The 17,265-nt window shown below is 37.5% G+C and overlaps 1 protein-coding gene across 1 annotated transcript in view; it reads left to right on the top strand.

Moving 5' to 3' along the window:
* Nucleotides 1-9,195, top strand: part of BMP3 (bone morphogenetic protein 3) — a 30,659-nt gene extending 21,464 nt beyond the window's left edge. The window contains exons 2-3 of the mRNA XM_006151455.3: nt 550-1,460; nt 8,957-9,195. Coding sequence (XP_006151517.1) covers nt 550-1,460; nt 8,957-9,148 — 1,103 coding nt within the window. The 3' untranslated portion in view covers nt 9,149-9,195. The remainder of the gene's footprint in view (nt 1-549; nt 1,461-8,956) is intronic.
* Nucleotides 9,196-17,265: the final 8,070 nt, after the last annotated feature.

Genomic DNA, 17,265 nt, shown 5'->3' with positions numbered 1-17,265 from the left:
CAAAAAACCTCCTACTTTAATTCCATTTTTTAATGAATTTTTCAAAATTCTTTCATATATCCTCTTTGGGAAAATGTCTGTTCAAATCTTTTCCCATTTTTTAATTGGTTTGTGTATCCATTTGTTGGTGAGGTATACCTGTAATTTGCATATTCTAGATATTACTGTAGCTTTTTCAGATATATGATTTGAAAATATCTTCTCCTATTCTTTAGGCTGTCTTTTTACTTTCTAGATAATGTCCTTTGATGCACCAGAATTTTTAATTGTGATAAAGTTCAGTTAATCTATTGTACTTTATAAATGCATCTTACTGATTTATCTGTTTTTCTTTTGTCTTTTTTTAAAAATCACACTTTGGTCATCATATCTAAGAATTCATTGTCAAATCCAAGATCATGAAAACTTACCCATATGTTTTCTTCTAAGAATTTTATGGTTTTAGTTTTTATATTTCGGTCACCAATCCACTTTGACTTCGCTTTCGTATATAGTGTGAAGTAAACATCCTATTTACTCTACTTTCTCTTTTTCTTTTTTAATTCTTAGGAACTCTTGAAAGTAAGGGACTGCATATTTTTAATCTGACTTCTCTAACCAAGTCGGAAAATATTTTATCTGCCACACTGTATTTCTATATTGGAGATCTAGTGAACATCAGTCGGAGTTGTCCAATATCCCAAGGATGCTCACATCGTGCTCAGAGGAAACACATTCAGATAGATCTCTCTGCTTGGATCCTCAAATCTAATATAAATCGAAGTCATCTCCTGGGTAATCTGTCAGTGGAGGTAGCCAAACATCATCGAGACATCATGTCCTGGCTATCTAAAGACATCACTCAACTCCTGAGGAAAGCCAAGGAAAATGAAGAGTCCCTCATAGGATTTAACATTACCTCCAAAGGACATGAGCTTCCAAAGAGGATGTTACATTTTCCAGAGCCTTATATCTTGGTGTATGCCAATGATGCTGCCATTTCTGAGCCAGAAAGTGTGGTATCAAGCTTACAGAGACACCAGAATTTCCCCACAGTAGCTGTGCCCAAGCTGGATAGCCACATTAGAGCCACCCTTTCTATGGAACGGAGGAAGAAGCGCTCTACTGGGGTCTTGCTGCCTTTGCAGAACAATGAGCTCCCTGGGTCAGAGTATCAGTATAAGGAGGAGGGAATGTGGGAGGAGAGGAAGCCTTACAAAACCCTCCAGACACAGCCCCCAGAGAAGAGTAAGAACAAAAAGAAGCAGAGAAAGGGAGCTCACCAGAAGAGTCAAACACTGCAGTTTGATGAGCAGACCCTGAAAAAGGCAAGAAGAAAGCAGTGGATTGAACCTAGGAATTGTGCCAGGAGATACCTGAAAGTAGACTTTGCGGATATTGGCTGGAGTGAATGGATTATCTCTCCCAAGTCCTTTGATGCTTACTATTGCTCTGGAGCGTGCCAGTTCCCCATGCCAAAGGTAGCCATTTTTCATTGTCCTGTACTTCCTATTTCCATAGGGTAGAAAGACACATTGACTAAGTTAAGTGTGTGTGGGTGTATAAATGTGTATTTCTATTTACAAAATTCATCTGGACCCTTACTTATTACATTCTACAGTATCAGAGGTAATATGGTTATGCTTGGTTTTTCTTTAATAGTCGTTAGAGTAATATGAAGTCAGAATTGGTATGAAGGATGATATCAGAAAACATGTGTGTGTAAAATATGGTTTCATGTTGCTTCCAGACGCAGGATATATTCAACTACATGTTCATGTGTCAATGATAAGCAAGCCCCAGATAGTAGAAGGCTGATTTCTGAGAGGGTATTCAGGGAACGTGTGGGTGTCATGGGAAGAAAGAAAAGAGCTAGTAGGATTGATGCCTTGATGCAGAACATTTTTGATAGTCACTCAGAAAAAAGGTGAGTTGTCCCCATGGACATCAGTATCAGGATTGGGTCAAGTAAGCTGGCTTCACAAAATCCACTAGAAGCTTATTTCATTTGCTTCTCTGCTATCCATCAAAAAACAGGGTAAAAAATAGAATGTGAGGACTCTCTAAGCTTTTTCCAAGACCCAATTCAACCTATCATAGCTTACCTGTGTCTCTTCCAAAATTGAGGGACTGTGCTTTATTATATCAATACTCAGATTCCTAACAAATATCTTTTCAGAAGTCTCTCCACCTTCCACCTCCATCTTGCACATCAAGTCCAAGTAACCATTTTCTTTGAATATAGTGTAAATAGTTCACTTTAGAGCAAAATATTATGATGCCCTGTAGCCTTCAGTTAATCTTATTGCTGCACTTGCATCCTCTGCTTGTAACATTTTGAATCACAGTTACATGATCAAAAGTGATTCTGGAAACAGAATTCACAGGAAGATTAAAATCTCATTTTTTTTGTCAGAATGTCTCAGAAAAATGAATGTTTTACATTTTTTAAGACCTTGTTTTCCCCACCTCCCCAAATTTTGATGATTTCATATTTTGTAAACCCAAACACAAAAGGTTATATTTACAATTATACAAAAAGCCCAATCTTGTCTAATTTTTATAAAACACATCTCACTGATCAAACAGGACTCATTTCATTACCATGATATTTAAAAACACACACAAACAGAGCTGATAAACATAGCAATGTGTCATGAATCTTTATTTTTTAAACTTTTTTCAAGAATTATTTTATTTAACTTTATTTATTTTATTTTATTTTTAATTTTGACCAGAGAGGGAGTGAGGGAGAGAGAAAAAGAAGGAAAGTGAGAAAGCAAGCTTCCAGATCTGGGACTTGAACCGTGGTTGGCCATGTGCACGTCAAGCACCCTTAACCACCACGCCACCTGCCAGCCCTGATGGATCTTTATTTTATGGTATGGCTTTCCATGTGAACTTGAAATGCCAGAATGGATTTACAACCCATCTTTAAACCCTGGATGACTGATTTTAGGTAGGTCTTGGAGGCTTGTGAAATAACCTTACTCTCATAAACTGTAATTTCACAGGTAGCCTGGGAAAGCAATTTTTCTTTTCCAATTTTTAGAAACCAGGGATTCATGATAATGTAGAGGTACTTGGTTTGTCTTTCAATCCTTGACTCCAGAGAATTGGCGTGGTTCGTACCCTCCGCAATTACTTCCAGCTTGTCCTCCTCAAAAACAGTTGACTGTTCTTACTGTTCAAAAGCCTGCAGTACTTTGAAAAGAGCTTTACTGGGAACCAGCAGTTAGCGTAATGGCTATGTCGCTGGACTCCCACATAGTCGACCGCGGTTCGCGTCCCGGACCCGGTGGCTTAAAACTCACGCCGGGCGCGTGTGCGTGCGTGCCCAAGATCCCGAGAGGAGAATGGAGAAGAAGTGATTGCGGCGTGACCATCCCCCCTGGGGGTGATTTCTCGCTTTCTGTCTCTATGTCTCTCTCTGTCTGTCTGGCGAGCGCACACGCCCTACAGTGAAAATCTCTCCAAAAAAAAAAAAGATAAGAGCTTTACTATGGTTCTCAGTGACCTAGAGACTAACTGAAAACTAGTAAGGAGGACCAGCAGATAGTGTAACGGTTACGTTGCTGGACTCCGGCATGGTCAATCGCAGATTGAGGCCCAGACTCAGTGGCTTGAAACTCACACCTGGTGCATGTGCATGCATGTCCAAAATCTCAAGAGGAGAATGGAGGAGAAGGGATTCAGGCATGTCCATCCTCCTTGGGGGTTGATTTTTCACTTTCTGTCTCTCTGGTGAATGAGTGTACCCTATAGAAGAAATCTATCTTAAGAGAAAAAAAAAAAACTGATAAGGTACACATTAAGAACAGCAGAGATATAAACATGGTTTATTTTAGCCAGAGTTTAGGACAGATTAACCTAGATAAAGAAACTCTGGTTCCCCAGAGATTTGCTCACGGAAATAGTGACCAAGAAAAGTGGTTTCTTTCGTTTTTATTTATTTTTTAATTAATTATTTAAACTCCATTTGTTATTATTATTATTTTTAATTTGACCAGATAGAGACAGAGAGAGAGAGAAAGGGAAAGTGAAAAAGCAAGCCACCAGTTCAGGAGCTGAACTGCAATCAGCCGTGTGGGAATCCAGTGCCCTTAACCACCATGCCACCTGCTGGCCCCAAGAAAAGTTGTTTCTGTGACAAAGAGAAGGCCAAGAGGGGAGTTGACCACTTGTTTATGTAGAGTTTACAGTGATCCATTTAAACTAATTCAGGCAATTGATTAGCTGTACCTTATTCTTTACATGAATTCAAGAACACCGGGATGAAGAAAATGTGGGGGTCACCTTGTATAATTTACAATAAACTAAAACATGCCCCTGGGGCAATAACCCTGATGGGTATCGGACAAAACAACAAAAATAAAAGGCAACAGAGATAGATTGAAGGAGAGAAGTATGTCAGTACAGCAGAATGATTAAATGGGCATGCTTGGTCATAGCAGGGCTTCTTAATTTTTCATGTATGTATCTGTAAACTGTCTGGGGTCTTGTTAATATATGCAGGTTCTGATCCAATGGATATGGCAGAGAGCCTAAGATTCAGCATATTTAGCAAGCTTCTGGTGTTGCCGATGCTGCTGATTCACAAATTGTACTTTGAGTAGCAATATCAAGAGTCGAATCCTTTTGGCTTGAATTTTGGTTACACTACTTAGCAGCTGTGGTTCTTTGGAGAGGCTACTCAAACTCTCTACATGTTAGGATTATCATCTTTGAAATGGACAAATCAGTAAACAGTAAAAATAATAGCATCTACTTAATAAAAACGGGCAAAATTAGATAGTAGATCATTGAACCTAACAGGCACTCAGTAAGTATTTGCTATTGATATTGTTAGTAACGGTTATTACTGAGACGGAGAATAAAAAAAAATTAAATGTAGGAAGCTACAGAAAGATTATATAGGGAACGAGATCAAGAAGATGAAAATCACAAGGTGAGAAAAAATTTTCTAAATGTGTCTAGCCCCTTCCAAACACCATGAAGCTGAAAACAGGATTCTCTCTGTGGATTCAACAGCCCGTGAGTTCGTGCAATAAGATTCCTTTGGAGAGTCATCGAACCAGGGAGCATCAGTTGGAGCAACTGAACTCATAATATTTGTCAAAACTTGGAATGACACCCTAACTCCAGGGAGACCTAATGGGGATAAGTGTGGAGCTTTCTCTCTGAGCTTGAGATTTCCTTTTGCCAAGTGGAGAGTGGAAGTTTGGCTGTTACATGGAGTTCTCAATCTCTCATCACCTTATGTGAATCTGCTTAACTTTTAAAGCTTTTTTAGTGGGTCTCTGTAAGCCTTCCAGGCTTTGTGTCTTTTAAGTGGTACAGCCATTGAAAACGGCTCAGAAATGTAAAGCCACAGGAACCTGCTACATTAGGGATAATTAATTAGCTTCACCGTTATCAGCAAGTGTCCAACATGGCAACCAGAGTAAACTATTTAAATAAAACTACAGTCTGAGCAACAGAGGAAAGCAGAGGTCTCTGACCAGATCAGTGCACGCATGTGGAATAATTGAGGTGCCAAAGAGCTTTCAGACGTTAGATATACATTTTGCCCTAGAGATATGTTCTCCCAGGCCAGACTCCTCGTTTGCCTCCTTTCTCTTGGCCTCCTGAGCAAAAACCTGCTCTATATGGCAGGCTTTTTGTCTGCAAAACTCGACAACCTGTTCTGTAATTCAGAACAGCTGTGTTCTGCCTTTCCCAAATTCCAGGCTTTGCCCTTTCACTGATTCCAATTAGGTAGTTTCTGGGCTATCACACCCATGTGGGCTGGGCTTGAAGAGTGTGGAGCAAAACCCCATGGCCCAGGTCAGGAATGAAGGCCCTTAGCTGATGACATACTCTCCCCTGCTAATGCATTTGTAATCAGATTCAACCCGAGGACATCATACACAGCTTGGCAGGTGCAGGCCTGACCACTGTAGATTTCATTCACAGACACGGCAGTTTGGATTTTTCTGATTTCTAGTCTGCACAGCCAATCTGTTCTCCCAAAGAGAGACACTTGGAATTGTGCCATGAGATGAAAAATACCCGTATAGCTAAAGCCAAATTCTATGCCTTTGCCCCTCTCACCACCTTAGCGGAGATGGAAAACAGAAATTTCCAGTGAAAATGATTGAACCAGGATGCTGACAAAGGTCCAAGAGAACAAGAATTGGAGGAATGAAAGCGTTTTTGTTTTGTTTTGTTTTGTGTTTGCAAGAAATTGTGCAAAAGCTAGGAATAGCAAAGATATCGGTAGAGGCAGCGAAGAGCGCAACCGCTAAGAACCAAGGAGCCCGTGTAAAAACAAGAAACTCACATGTGATAAGTTCAACATGATGTCCCTTCAATTAATTCCCTGAATTTTCCAACTCTAATTTCTGACCATGAACTCTAAAAACATTAAATCTTGCTGTACTGAGTTACCTAAAACCTAAGCAAAAAAATGACCTAAACTGATGTTGAAGTCATATTTCATCCTCATTAAAAAGAGGAACCGGCGAGGGAACTTCCAGAGGTTTGCACTTATGATTGATATATTTTACAAGCTCGGTAAAGACAGTCATGAGAAATATGATCTGAATCAAAAACAAGCAAAAATCATGTGCTTCTTGCAAGAAAAGTACTGCATGGATCTTTTGTGCATGACATAATTATTCCTGGTAATGGCCTCTTGATGAGAGGATTCCATTGTGAGGGAAAAAAAGGAGGAACCTCCCTAATGCTCTGAGAGATTCCTGATAAAACACACCAACCCAGAGCAAAGGCTTATTTCTGAATTTCTGTGAGCCCACTAGAGATTACCCATGTACACATAGTTTTTTGAATTTCTCATTTCTGAGTTGGAGAGAGAGAAAAAAAAAAAAAAGACAAGAATTTTCCTAGGAAACACCCATGAATTTTTTCCAGATCTACACCAGGTCATTTGCACGGAACCTTTTATTTTTGTTGTTGTGAATTATTTCCACAGGAATAGGTAAGATGGAGGCAAAGCCGGAATGCCGTCTCTTATGTCTCATCCATTCAGTAAGCGTTTATTCAGTGCCTACGGCATACACCGCTCTAGGCACTGAGGGACAGCAATGCACAGCTGTGTTTATCACCCAAGTCCTCATCTAATTGAGTTTCACTTGGCATGAAACTTAGATAGCATAGAAGTCATTCAATGTTGCAATAAGAGAATAATGCTGGAAAAATCTGATTGGAGAATCTCTGAGTTTAAAGAATCCTTTAGCCTTTATGACAAGCTGTTGGGACAATTGAATGTTAACGATAACTTAAAATCAACAGAGAAAAGTGGATAGCTGTGAAAGTTTTGTTTATGAATACTGAGGAAACAACAAGCATTTGCTGTTGATATCTGCTCTACAGTATGGATTCCAGGTTGTGTAAGTCGCACATATTTTATTGATTATGCACGGCATACAACATGCAAAATACAACAACATGGACGTCCTTTCCATAAGGGGAGAATATCCTGCTTTGCAATGAATAAAAACTCATTAACTGAAAGTTATTCTTTTTAGCATATACTTAAAGTTCCTAGGAAGAATAAAAATGTTGCCTGTCATGAGGACTAATCTTTAATGATATGTGCCTCTTCATAATAAAATTGAAATCTGATATGTAGTTACTTGTTTTTCATTGAAACTGAACAACGGGATGTGACAGATAAAAGTTGTCCTTTCTCTGCGAGAATCTTTGTTTTTAACAATACGCCCACTTTCTATATTACTGCTGCTTCTCCCTTGGTTTATAATATAATCAATCTTCCATTTTCCCATGCTTAGAGTTTTAGGAGTTTGAAATTAAAATACCAATTCATTGGGGCAAAAGAAACATAACATGACTCCAAATGCTGAAATTTAAAAGCAAGAGTTTTGGCTAAATTCTACTCCTGACTTGTTCTCTGGAAAGCTAACAATTTCTGTTTCTAGATTGTTGAAAACAAAACTAGTTCCACCTGCCCAAAAGACACATGGGGGAGACTGATGTTGCAAAGAACGGTATCTCTTACGAAGTTCTCACCACTCCGGCGATCCCTAACCAAGTGGGCTTACAAAAGTCACTGTCCCTTCAGTGCTTTCAGGGAGAGCAGGGCTGTGTGAGGCTTTCTAAATGAAACCACATGTTCCACATGGATGTTAAATGGTCCCATTTGGCATCCTTTTAGGGAAAAGATTTTACCCAATCTTCTTTGGTCTAATTTCTGACATATACGGGATAACCTTGGGCCCTCCACATACTATTCCCAGAGGACATGGCCCACTCTTAAGAGCACAACGTTTAAACCCATGGAGCAACAGTGACCCCCAGTGGCCAACAGTGTGGTCTTAACTCCTGTTTGTACTTGGGAGAGTTGAATGATGGTCACCATCCAGTTCATCCTATTGATAGCTATTAAATCAATTAAATAAGTCAATGCTTCTGTGACCTGCTTGGTTTTGCTTTGACAGCAATGCATACATGGCCAGCAATAATGTATCTATGTTAAATAGGGAGCTTGTTAGGCTTATTTATGATTAATATAGGGTCGAGAACAAATCTTTTGTTCCCCAATCCTGTTAATGAAAATAATCTAGCATGTATTAACCTGTTGGAGTACTAAGTTATGTGTAATTAAATGATTCTTGTGGAGAGAACCGAGTTCAAATCCTTCCTGTACCACTTATTCTTTGATCTTAGACATGTCACTGAAGCTTTCTGCATCTTTGTGAAGGGGGAAGAAATGGTAGTTTTGTTGTAAGAACGGAGATACTAGATGCAACATGCTTGGAATGTGGCAAGCATTTAATAAATGATAACCATTTTGTTGGTAGTGGTATAGGAGCTTGGGTTGAAATGTTTATGAATGCCAGGGCTTTATTAAATTGTTGATAGAGTCATTATATCTAAGCCTCTTTGTGATGAGAAGTAAGGAATGGAAAAGTCATTCCACCTAACATATGTGTTCTTCCTCTGCTTCTGTTTCTAGTCTTTGAAGCCATCAAATCATGCAACAATCCAGAGTATCGTGAGAGCTGTGGGGGTCGTTCCTGGGATTCCCGAGCCTTGCTGTGTACCAGAAAAGATGTCCTCACTCAGTATACTATTCTTTGATGAAAATAAGAATGTAGTGCTCAAAGTATATCCTAACATGACAGTAGAGTCTTGTGCTTGCAGATAACCTGGTGAAGAACTCATTGGAATGCTTAATTCAATCATTAGTTTATTTTTATGGACTTTTTTTTTTTGCACTGCCAATGCATTTTGTTCCAAAAGTTTCTTTTTTTATATAGTCAAAAGAAAATGAGAAAATAGACTGAAATTTTCCACCAAGGAGAACTGGACTGTATTTGTTTCTGAATGTAACTAAAAGCAAGATTTTATAAATATGGACATTTCTTTCTTTCTTTTAATGACACAAGGAAAATGATCGCTCAAACTGTTCTTAGAACTGTTAGAGAACACACTGATTTATTTTTGTAATGGGCTTTGAAAACACATTGGAAAACCAGCAATAGCATATCATTTATCTCTATTCATCTAACAACTAAAGGAAAAATGGGAAGTAATTTCATATTTCGAAGTGGGCTCATTGCCTTAGATTCCTGAACAACTCAGCAAGTGCTAAATAATCCAATCAGCGTTGATGCTGATCTTAAAAGTTTTTGAGACTCTTGTTTATCCTGATTTTCCCTCCGCAAGTTATCGTGTGAGTTCATTAGAAAGCGTGTGCTCAGAGTTACTGTGTGTGTATATATGTGCATGTGCCAGGTACCTGTACCTCTGGGTTTGCTTAAGTCAATCCACACAAGACTTTTTTTTTTCTTTAATTTCGCATTCTGGCAAGTTTCATTCACTTATGAGAACTTTGCTCAATATGATGGAAAGATTCAAGAACTTATACAATTACCACTTGACACAGCCATTAAGGTGGCTATCCCGTCGTTTCCATTTCACTGACTCCCAGAAAAAAAGAAGCAGCAACTCAGTTTTAGAAAACCCAGATGCAATTCCCCTTCCATACTTCTTTTTTGCAAGTCTTCTCATTTGTTCTTCTAAGCTGAGTTCAAAAATATTTCCTTGAAGCCATTAACTTTTGAAAAGTTGTGGAAGTTCGAGCTCCCTTTACTTCTTGTAAAGTTATCAACAGATGTTGATGCTTAAAAATGGATGGGATATCGGAGATCTCATTAATTCAGTCACATAATGAATATCATGCTTCAGCCACACCCAGTTTCAGGCAGCTTTTCACATGGATCAGACTTTCGGCCAAGTCATGGAATCTACGCTTTAGCAAAGCTCACTAAAATACATCTACCAAGAAAGTCAATTCATCTTAGCTCCATCTTACTTATTAATTAGAAACAGCTAAGCTATTTCAGAGGCTTTGTAGTATCAGAAGACAAGGGGTTTTGTACTGTCTCTGCCTGTAGCTATCTGTGGTGGTTCAGTCATTTAATAAATATTTATTGAGCATCTATTTTGTGGAAGGCACTGTGTTAACTGTGCGTCTTTAGTCCTACGCTAGTAAAATGAACTGATCACTTGAGACTACTTGAGCTGGAAGGTCCTTTTAGCACTAAAAGATTGGATTTATAATACTATTTCACATGTGTCTTCTTTGAAGGGCTAGTAGTCACAGAAAAACACTGCAGTTACCTCTGTTCATAAACCAACTGAAAGAACATCCTACAAGTTCAGTGTTTGCAAGTGAGTCTGGGACAGCATTGTCTGTGGTTTACATGGTATGTGTTTATTGGAAGCCTATTTTTGAAAGATTATCATGAAAAGAAGACACTTTTGGGTACACAAAGCTTAGTGTGGATGTGTGTTCATTCTGTGAATTATGTTTGGGTGCCTAAATTACTTTGATTTCTTCTAGTTCATTTCTTGTTCTAGTAGCATAAAGTTAAAGACTCAGTGAGATGGAGGATGAAGTGACGTTTTAATAAATTTTCTCAAGAATTTGAAAACAAAATGATCTGAATACTCTGGTCAGAAATAGACCAGAGTAGGGACCAGCAGTTAGCGTAATGGCTATGTCACTGGACTCCCATGTAGTCGACCACGGTTCGAGTCCCGGACCCGGTGGCTTAAACTCACGCCGGGCACGTGTGTGTGCGTGCCCAAGATCCCAAGAGGAGAATGCAGGAGAAGGGATTGCGGCGTGGCCATCCCCCCTGGGGGTTGATTTCTTGCTTTCTATCTCTCTGTCTCTCCTCTCTGTCTGGCGAGTCCACGTGCCCTATAGCTAAAAACCTCTCCAAAAAATAAAAAAGAAATAGACCAGAGTATAGCTACCATATCCAAGTCAGACTGTTTTTGAATAAAGAAAATTTATTTCTCATTGGTAAATTTGATAAAATTGTTAATTTAGGTTTTTTTTTTCCTTGAGATAAATCAACCCAAGTCTTTTGTGATTCCTATGATCACTTCTTAGCATTCCTATATCCAGATGTTTGTAACCTTTCTTAATTTCAATTAATGACTACTTATTACAGATAAAGTTCTTCAGTGGGAAAAAAAAAAAAAAACCACCTCTAAATAAAAATTTCCAAGTACCAACTAATTAAGATTTTTAAGTAGCAACTAAAATGATAAAAATTATAGCACGTGAAAGAACTTGGACAGTCTCTTAGTAATGGAATAAGTTTTGACCAGGAGTTATTTCTGGGTGAACTGAAACTATCATTTCACTACTGAGTTGGAGATATATTACTGCATAAATGGGAACCATTGTATCTGCAAAGGATAAAAGAAGTTACTTTTCAGAAGTAGGAGTTGAAGGTAGTAGATTTATGTTTTAATTCATACGAATCTGCTTGGAAAAGTAACGAAGTGCCTATCCACAATTCGCTAGGTCTAGTTTCTGTGTAATTTCTACATACACCTTTTAGAAGTCTCCTGATATAAAATTGGCATTGATGATAAGAGAAACTACATTTATAAGTGTCATCTCTTATACCGTGCCCCCCTCCCTCTCTCTCTCTTCCTCTCTCTCAACATGCCCCACCTTCATATTTCAATGCAGGACGCATGTGCACGTGCACGCACACTCACACACAGTCATTTTTTTTAAAAAATTCCTTTACAATAACTGTTTTCTTGAACTCAAATGAAGGGACTATTAATGAAAGTACAGTGTTTTAAAAGTCATTTGTGTCATAGAACTTTAACTGGAAAATTGGATTTCTCAGATCTCAGGACTACAGTATTCCAGCTAAATTTTTACATGCATCTAGCTAGATATTATTACCTGATGATTTACTCATGATTTACTCATTAAGATTTTCTTTTACCTATTTCTGAATAGAAGTCTTATTACCTGCTTAATATTTTTATAGGCCATCATATGTAATATTATTATCAGTTTGCTTATAAAAACATTTTTATATGACATTCAGTTTACTATTTCTGCTTTTACTTTTCTCCTACCAAGTAACTAATGTGTGAACATGTGCTTTTTGTTGAATCAAGGTTGGGTTAGTGACTAGCTACGCACAGCTGATATGTAAGATTAAATAAGAAATCACGGGTAAGTCTGATTTCTCTGTATAGCTTTTTATCCCCTGAGAATTGTATGTCGATGTAGTTTATAAGTGATAAAATGATCCCTCTTTTTAAAAACCAAGGCTTCCCTTCAGTTTTCCATACTAGTTACTGTAAATGTTTCTTTGAAAACTTAATGCTTGTACAGTCAATGGCAGTTTAAAAAATATATATATATTATATGTATATGGAAAAACTTAAAAGGTGCTTTTAATTTATTTAATGACTGTTGCCTTCCTATAATGGTATAATTTCCATCCTTAGATTGTGAGAAAAACTTCTTTTATATATAGTGATTAGATACAAAATGAAATTTGTTTTTTCTTGGTCCAATTCACTTAAAGGACATATCGCAGTGAAACTGGGAGGGACACTTCACTACTGATGTATAAGCTTTGCTGAATTTGTATCATTTTGCTCCACTAATGAAGAGCTTTTCATTACACAACATGGAAATAAAGGTTGCTTCATCGAATATTTCCCCATTCTTTTCTACTTATTGAGAAAATCTGTATTTCCAGAACGTTTTCAACTGTGCTATATTTAAAACCTTGAAAATAAAGCATGGACAGAGAGTTGCACATTTTCAGATGGTATTATGGCAGTTTAAAAAATATATATATATTTTCTGTATATGGAAAAACTTAAAAGATGCTTTTAATTTATTTAATGACTGTTGCCTTCCTATAATGGTATAATTTCCATCCTTAGATTGTGAGAAAAACTTCTTTTATATATAGTGATTAGATACAAAATGAAATTTGTTTTTTCTTGGTCCAATTCACTTAAAGGACATATCGCAGTGAAACTGGGAGGGACACTTCACTACTGATGTATAAGCTTTGCTGAATTTGTATCATTTTGCTCCACTAATGAAGAGCTTTTCATTACACAACATGGAAATAAAGGTTGCTTCATCGAATATTTCCCCATTCTTTTCTACTTATTGAGAAAATCTGTATTTCCAGAACGTTTTCAACTGTGCTATATTTAAAACCTTGAAAATAAAGCATGGACAGAGAGTTGCACATTTTCAGATGGTATTATGAAAGAATCGTGACCTACATCAGCATAGCATCATTAGCGTTGTGGGAAAAGATTGAAATACACCCAAAAGGGGAAATAGCTTTTATTTTCCAAACTTGAGGCATTCAACTTAATTTTTTTCATATTTTCTTTTCCTTTTTTTCCCCCAAAGAGTACACACTCACTTAAAATCGGTATGTCCGTGTGCATGCAACATATTTTGAGTGTTAGGTTTCAGTGAAAAAACTTTAATTTGACAGGAAAAACTATTGAGGGACAGCCCACAGCCCAGTGGTTAAGGAAGATGGGTCCCACATGGTTTGCCATGCAGTTTTTACATCCCGGACCCAGCAGCTTGAAGAACACCCTCGGTGTATGTGCATGAGTGCCCAAAATCCCAACAGAAGAAGAAATGGAGGAGAAGGGATTGCCCTGTGACCATGCCCCATGGTGATGCTTTCCCTCTCTCCCCCTCTCTCTAGCAAGCTCTCAAATCTGCTGGCAACATAAAAAAAAAAAAAAAAAAACTGAAATTAGGTGAAATTAAGCACATATCAAAAATTTCACCCAATTTCAATCATTCAAAAAAAGAAATGTTGCCAGAAGATGCATGCAAACTGGGGACCAGCAGTTAGAGTAATGGCTATGTCGCTGGACTCCCACGTAGTCGACCGCGGTTCGAGTCCTGGACCCGGTGGCTTAAACACGCCGGGCACGTGTGCATGCGTGCCCAAGATCCCAAGAGGAGAATGGAGGAGAAGGGGTTGCTGCGTGGCCATCCCCCCTGGGGGGTGATTTCTCGCTTTCTGTCTCTCTGTCTCTCTCTGTCTGTCTGGCGAGTGCACACGCCCTATAGAAAAATCCTCTCCAAAAAAAGAAAAAAAAAAGATGCATGCAAACTGGAGCAATTTGACTTTATCCTCTCTAATTTGGATGCCCTTACATTTATGTCCCTTGCCTAATTATTCTAGCTAATCTTCTATTTTAACTGAGTGTGGAGAAAGGGAACATCTTTGTCCAGTTCCAGTTCTCAGAGAAAAAGCTTTCAATTTTTTCCTATTCCAAATGATGTTAGCTGTGTATTTGTCGTATGTGGCTTTTACTATGTTGAAATATGTGCCTTCTATACCTAATATGTTGAGAGTTCTCTCATACAAGGATGTATATATTTTATCAAATGCTTTTTTACTTCAGTTACATAATCATGGTTTTCATCTTTAATTTATTGTTGTGACATATCATGTTTACTGATTTTCATAATTTTAACCATCTTTGCATTCATGGGCTATATCTTGTTTGAGCATAGTGTAGCTTTTTGGTGTGCTGTGGGATTGGTGTGCTAGTATTTTGCTGAATAGTTTTACATCTATATTCATTAGAGATAATGGTTTCTAACTTTCTTTTTTTGTTCTTATCTGATTTTGGTATCAGGATAATGCTGACCTCATAAAAGTGTGAGAGGATTCTTTCCACTTGAATCTTTTCAAATAATTTGAGATGAATTGGTGATAATTTTTATTTGATGTTTTTTTTAGGATTCAGTGGTGAAGCCATCCAGTTCTGGAATTTTCTCCATTGGGAGACTTTTTATTACTGATTCAGTCTCATTATCTATTCATGGTTTGTTCAGTCTTTATTTCTTCCTGATTCAGTCTTGGTAAATTGTGTGAGTCCATGAATTTATCCATCTCCTCTAGATTTTTCAGCATGTTATTGTAGTTTTTCATAATAGTCTCTAATGATCTTCTGTATTTCTGTGGCATCAGTTGTAATCTCTCCTTTTTCATTTCCAAGTTTATTTAGTTGGGTCTTTTATCTTTTTTTCTTAGTCTAGCTAATGGTTTGCCAATTTAGTTTATATTTTCAAAAGGCAAAAAAAAATAATTTTTTGTTCCATTGATCTTTTGTATTGTTTTGTTGTTGTTTTAGTCTATTTCATTTACTTCTGACCTGATCTTTACTATTTCTTTCCTTCTTCTATTTTTGGGTTTAGTTTGTTCTTGCTTCTGAAGGTCCCTATAATAATATCATTAGGTTATTTATTTAAAATCTTTTCATTTTATTAATGTAGGCATTTTTTTAAATGCCAGACAGCTCATGTGCTTGCCAGGGAGAGAGAGAAAAACAGAGAGAGAGAGAGAAAAGACAAAAAACATCCTCCCGCTGGACTGGTATGTTTTTTCAAGCTGCAGGGTTGGGATTTGAACTATAATCAGCCGTATGGGATTTTGCCGACTTAATCAATAGGACAGTTGTTGATGTAGGCATTTATAGATGTCCCACTTAGTATTGCTTTTCCTGCATCCCATAGGCTTAGGCATGCAATGTTTCCATCTTTGTTTGTTTAATTTACAAATCAAATTTATATTTTGATTTCTTAATTTATATTTTCATTTTTTTGTTACCCAATAAATACTCAGAAGCATGTTGTTCAGTCTTCATGTATTTGTATATTTTTTTATAGTTCATCATGTTTTTGATTTCTAGTTTTATTCCATAGTCAGAAGAGATACTTGAAAGGGTTTCTATCTAAACTTTGAGGCTTATTTTGAGTCTTATTAATAGAGGCTTATTATTCTCTATTCTAGAGAATGTTTCACGTGCTGATGAGAAGATGTGTGTTTTATAATTGCTTAATGAAATGTTCTGTAAATGTCAGTCAGGTTCATGCAGCTTGATGCCCATGTTTCTTTGTTGTTTTTTTAATGGCTGAATAATACTCCATAGAGTATATATACCACACTTTTCCAATCCATTCATCCGTTTGTGGACATTTAGGTTGGTTCCATGTCTTGGCAATTGTGAATAATGCTGCAATAAACATTGATGTGCAAGCACTTTTCTGACTGAGCGTTCTCTTGTCCTTTGGATAGATACCTAGGAGTGGATTGCTGAATCATATGGTAGTTCTATTTGGAAACATTTGTGTTTCTTGAATCTGAATGTCCATATTGTTCCCTAAACTTCAGAAGTTTTTAGCAATTATCTTATGAAATAGGTTTTCCATGACTTTCTCATCTCTACTTTCTCTCAAATTTCCAGATGATAAAAATTTGTTCACTTCATGATGGCCCATAAATCTCAGGGTGTTTTTGTTTGCTCATTTGTCTCATTGTGCTGTTTCAAAAGTTCTGCTTCTCTTTGATGTAGTCTATTGTTGATGCTCTGAACTGTATTTCTTTTCACTTCATTTATTAATTTTATTTTGATTTCCAGGATTGGTGGTTGGATCTTTTTTAGGATCTTTCCTCGTCTAATTTCTTATAAACATCATAGACTATTTTCTTGGCTTTGCTGAGTCATTTATGCAACCCATAGTCTAATGCTGCTGTTGCTAAGCTCTGGGCTTGTGCACTTTACTAAGTTTCTTCACCTCCTAGAGGTCTTAATTTTCTTGTAAGTGGTCTTTAAAAAATCCCTTCTTGTTTTAGTATACCAGCTTCTATGATCCAAATAGCTATATCAAGACATAACTCATGTGAATTTATGTCCTGATATTGTAGGAAAAACTACAACAAAAGGCCATGACGAGGGACCAGCAGTTAGTGTCATGGCTATGTCGCTGAACTCCCATGTAGTTGACTGCAGTTCGAGTCTCGGATCCGGTGGCTTAAACTCACGCCAGGAGTGTGTGCATGCGTGCCCAAGATCCCGAGAGGAGAATGGAGGAGAAGGGATTGTGGCATGGCCATCCCCCCCGGGGGTGATTTGCTTTCTGTCTCT

Source organism: Tupaia chinensis, unplaced genomic scaffold (genome assembly GCF_000334495.1).
Source record: "Tupaia chinensis unplaced genomic scaffold, TupChi_1.0 Scaffold000318_1, whole genome shotgun sequence".
Lineage (NCBI taxonomy): Eukaryota > Metazoa > Chordata > Mammalia > Scandentia > Tupaiidae > Tupaia > Tupaia belangeri.
The sequence above is the reverse complement of the archived record's forward strand: the minus strand, read 5'-3'. Positions and strand labels throughout refer to the sequence as shown.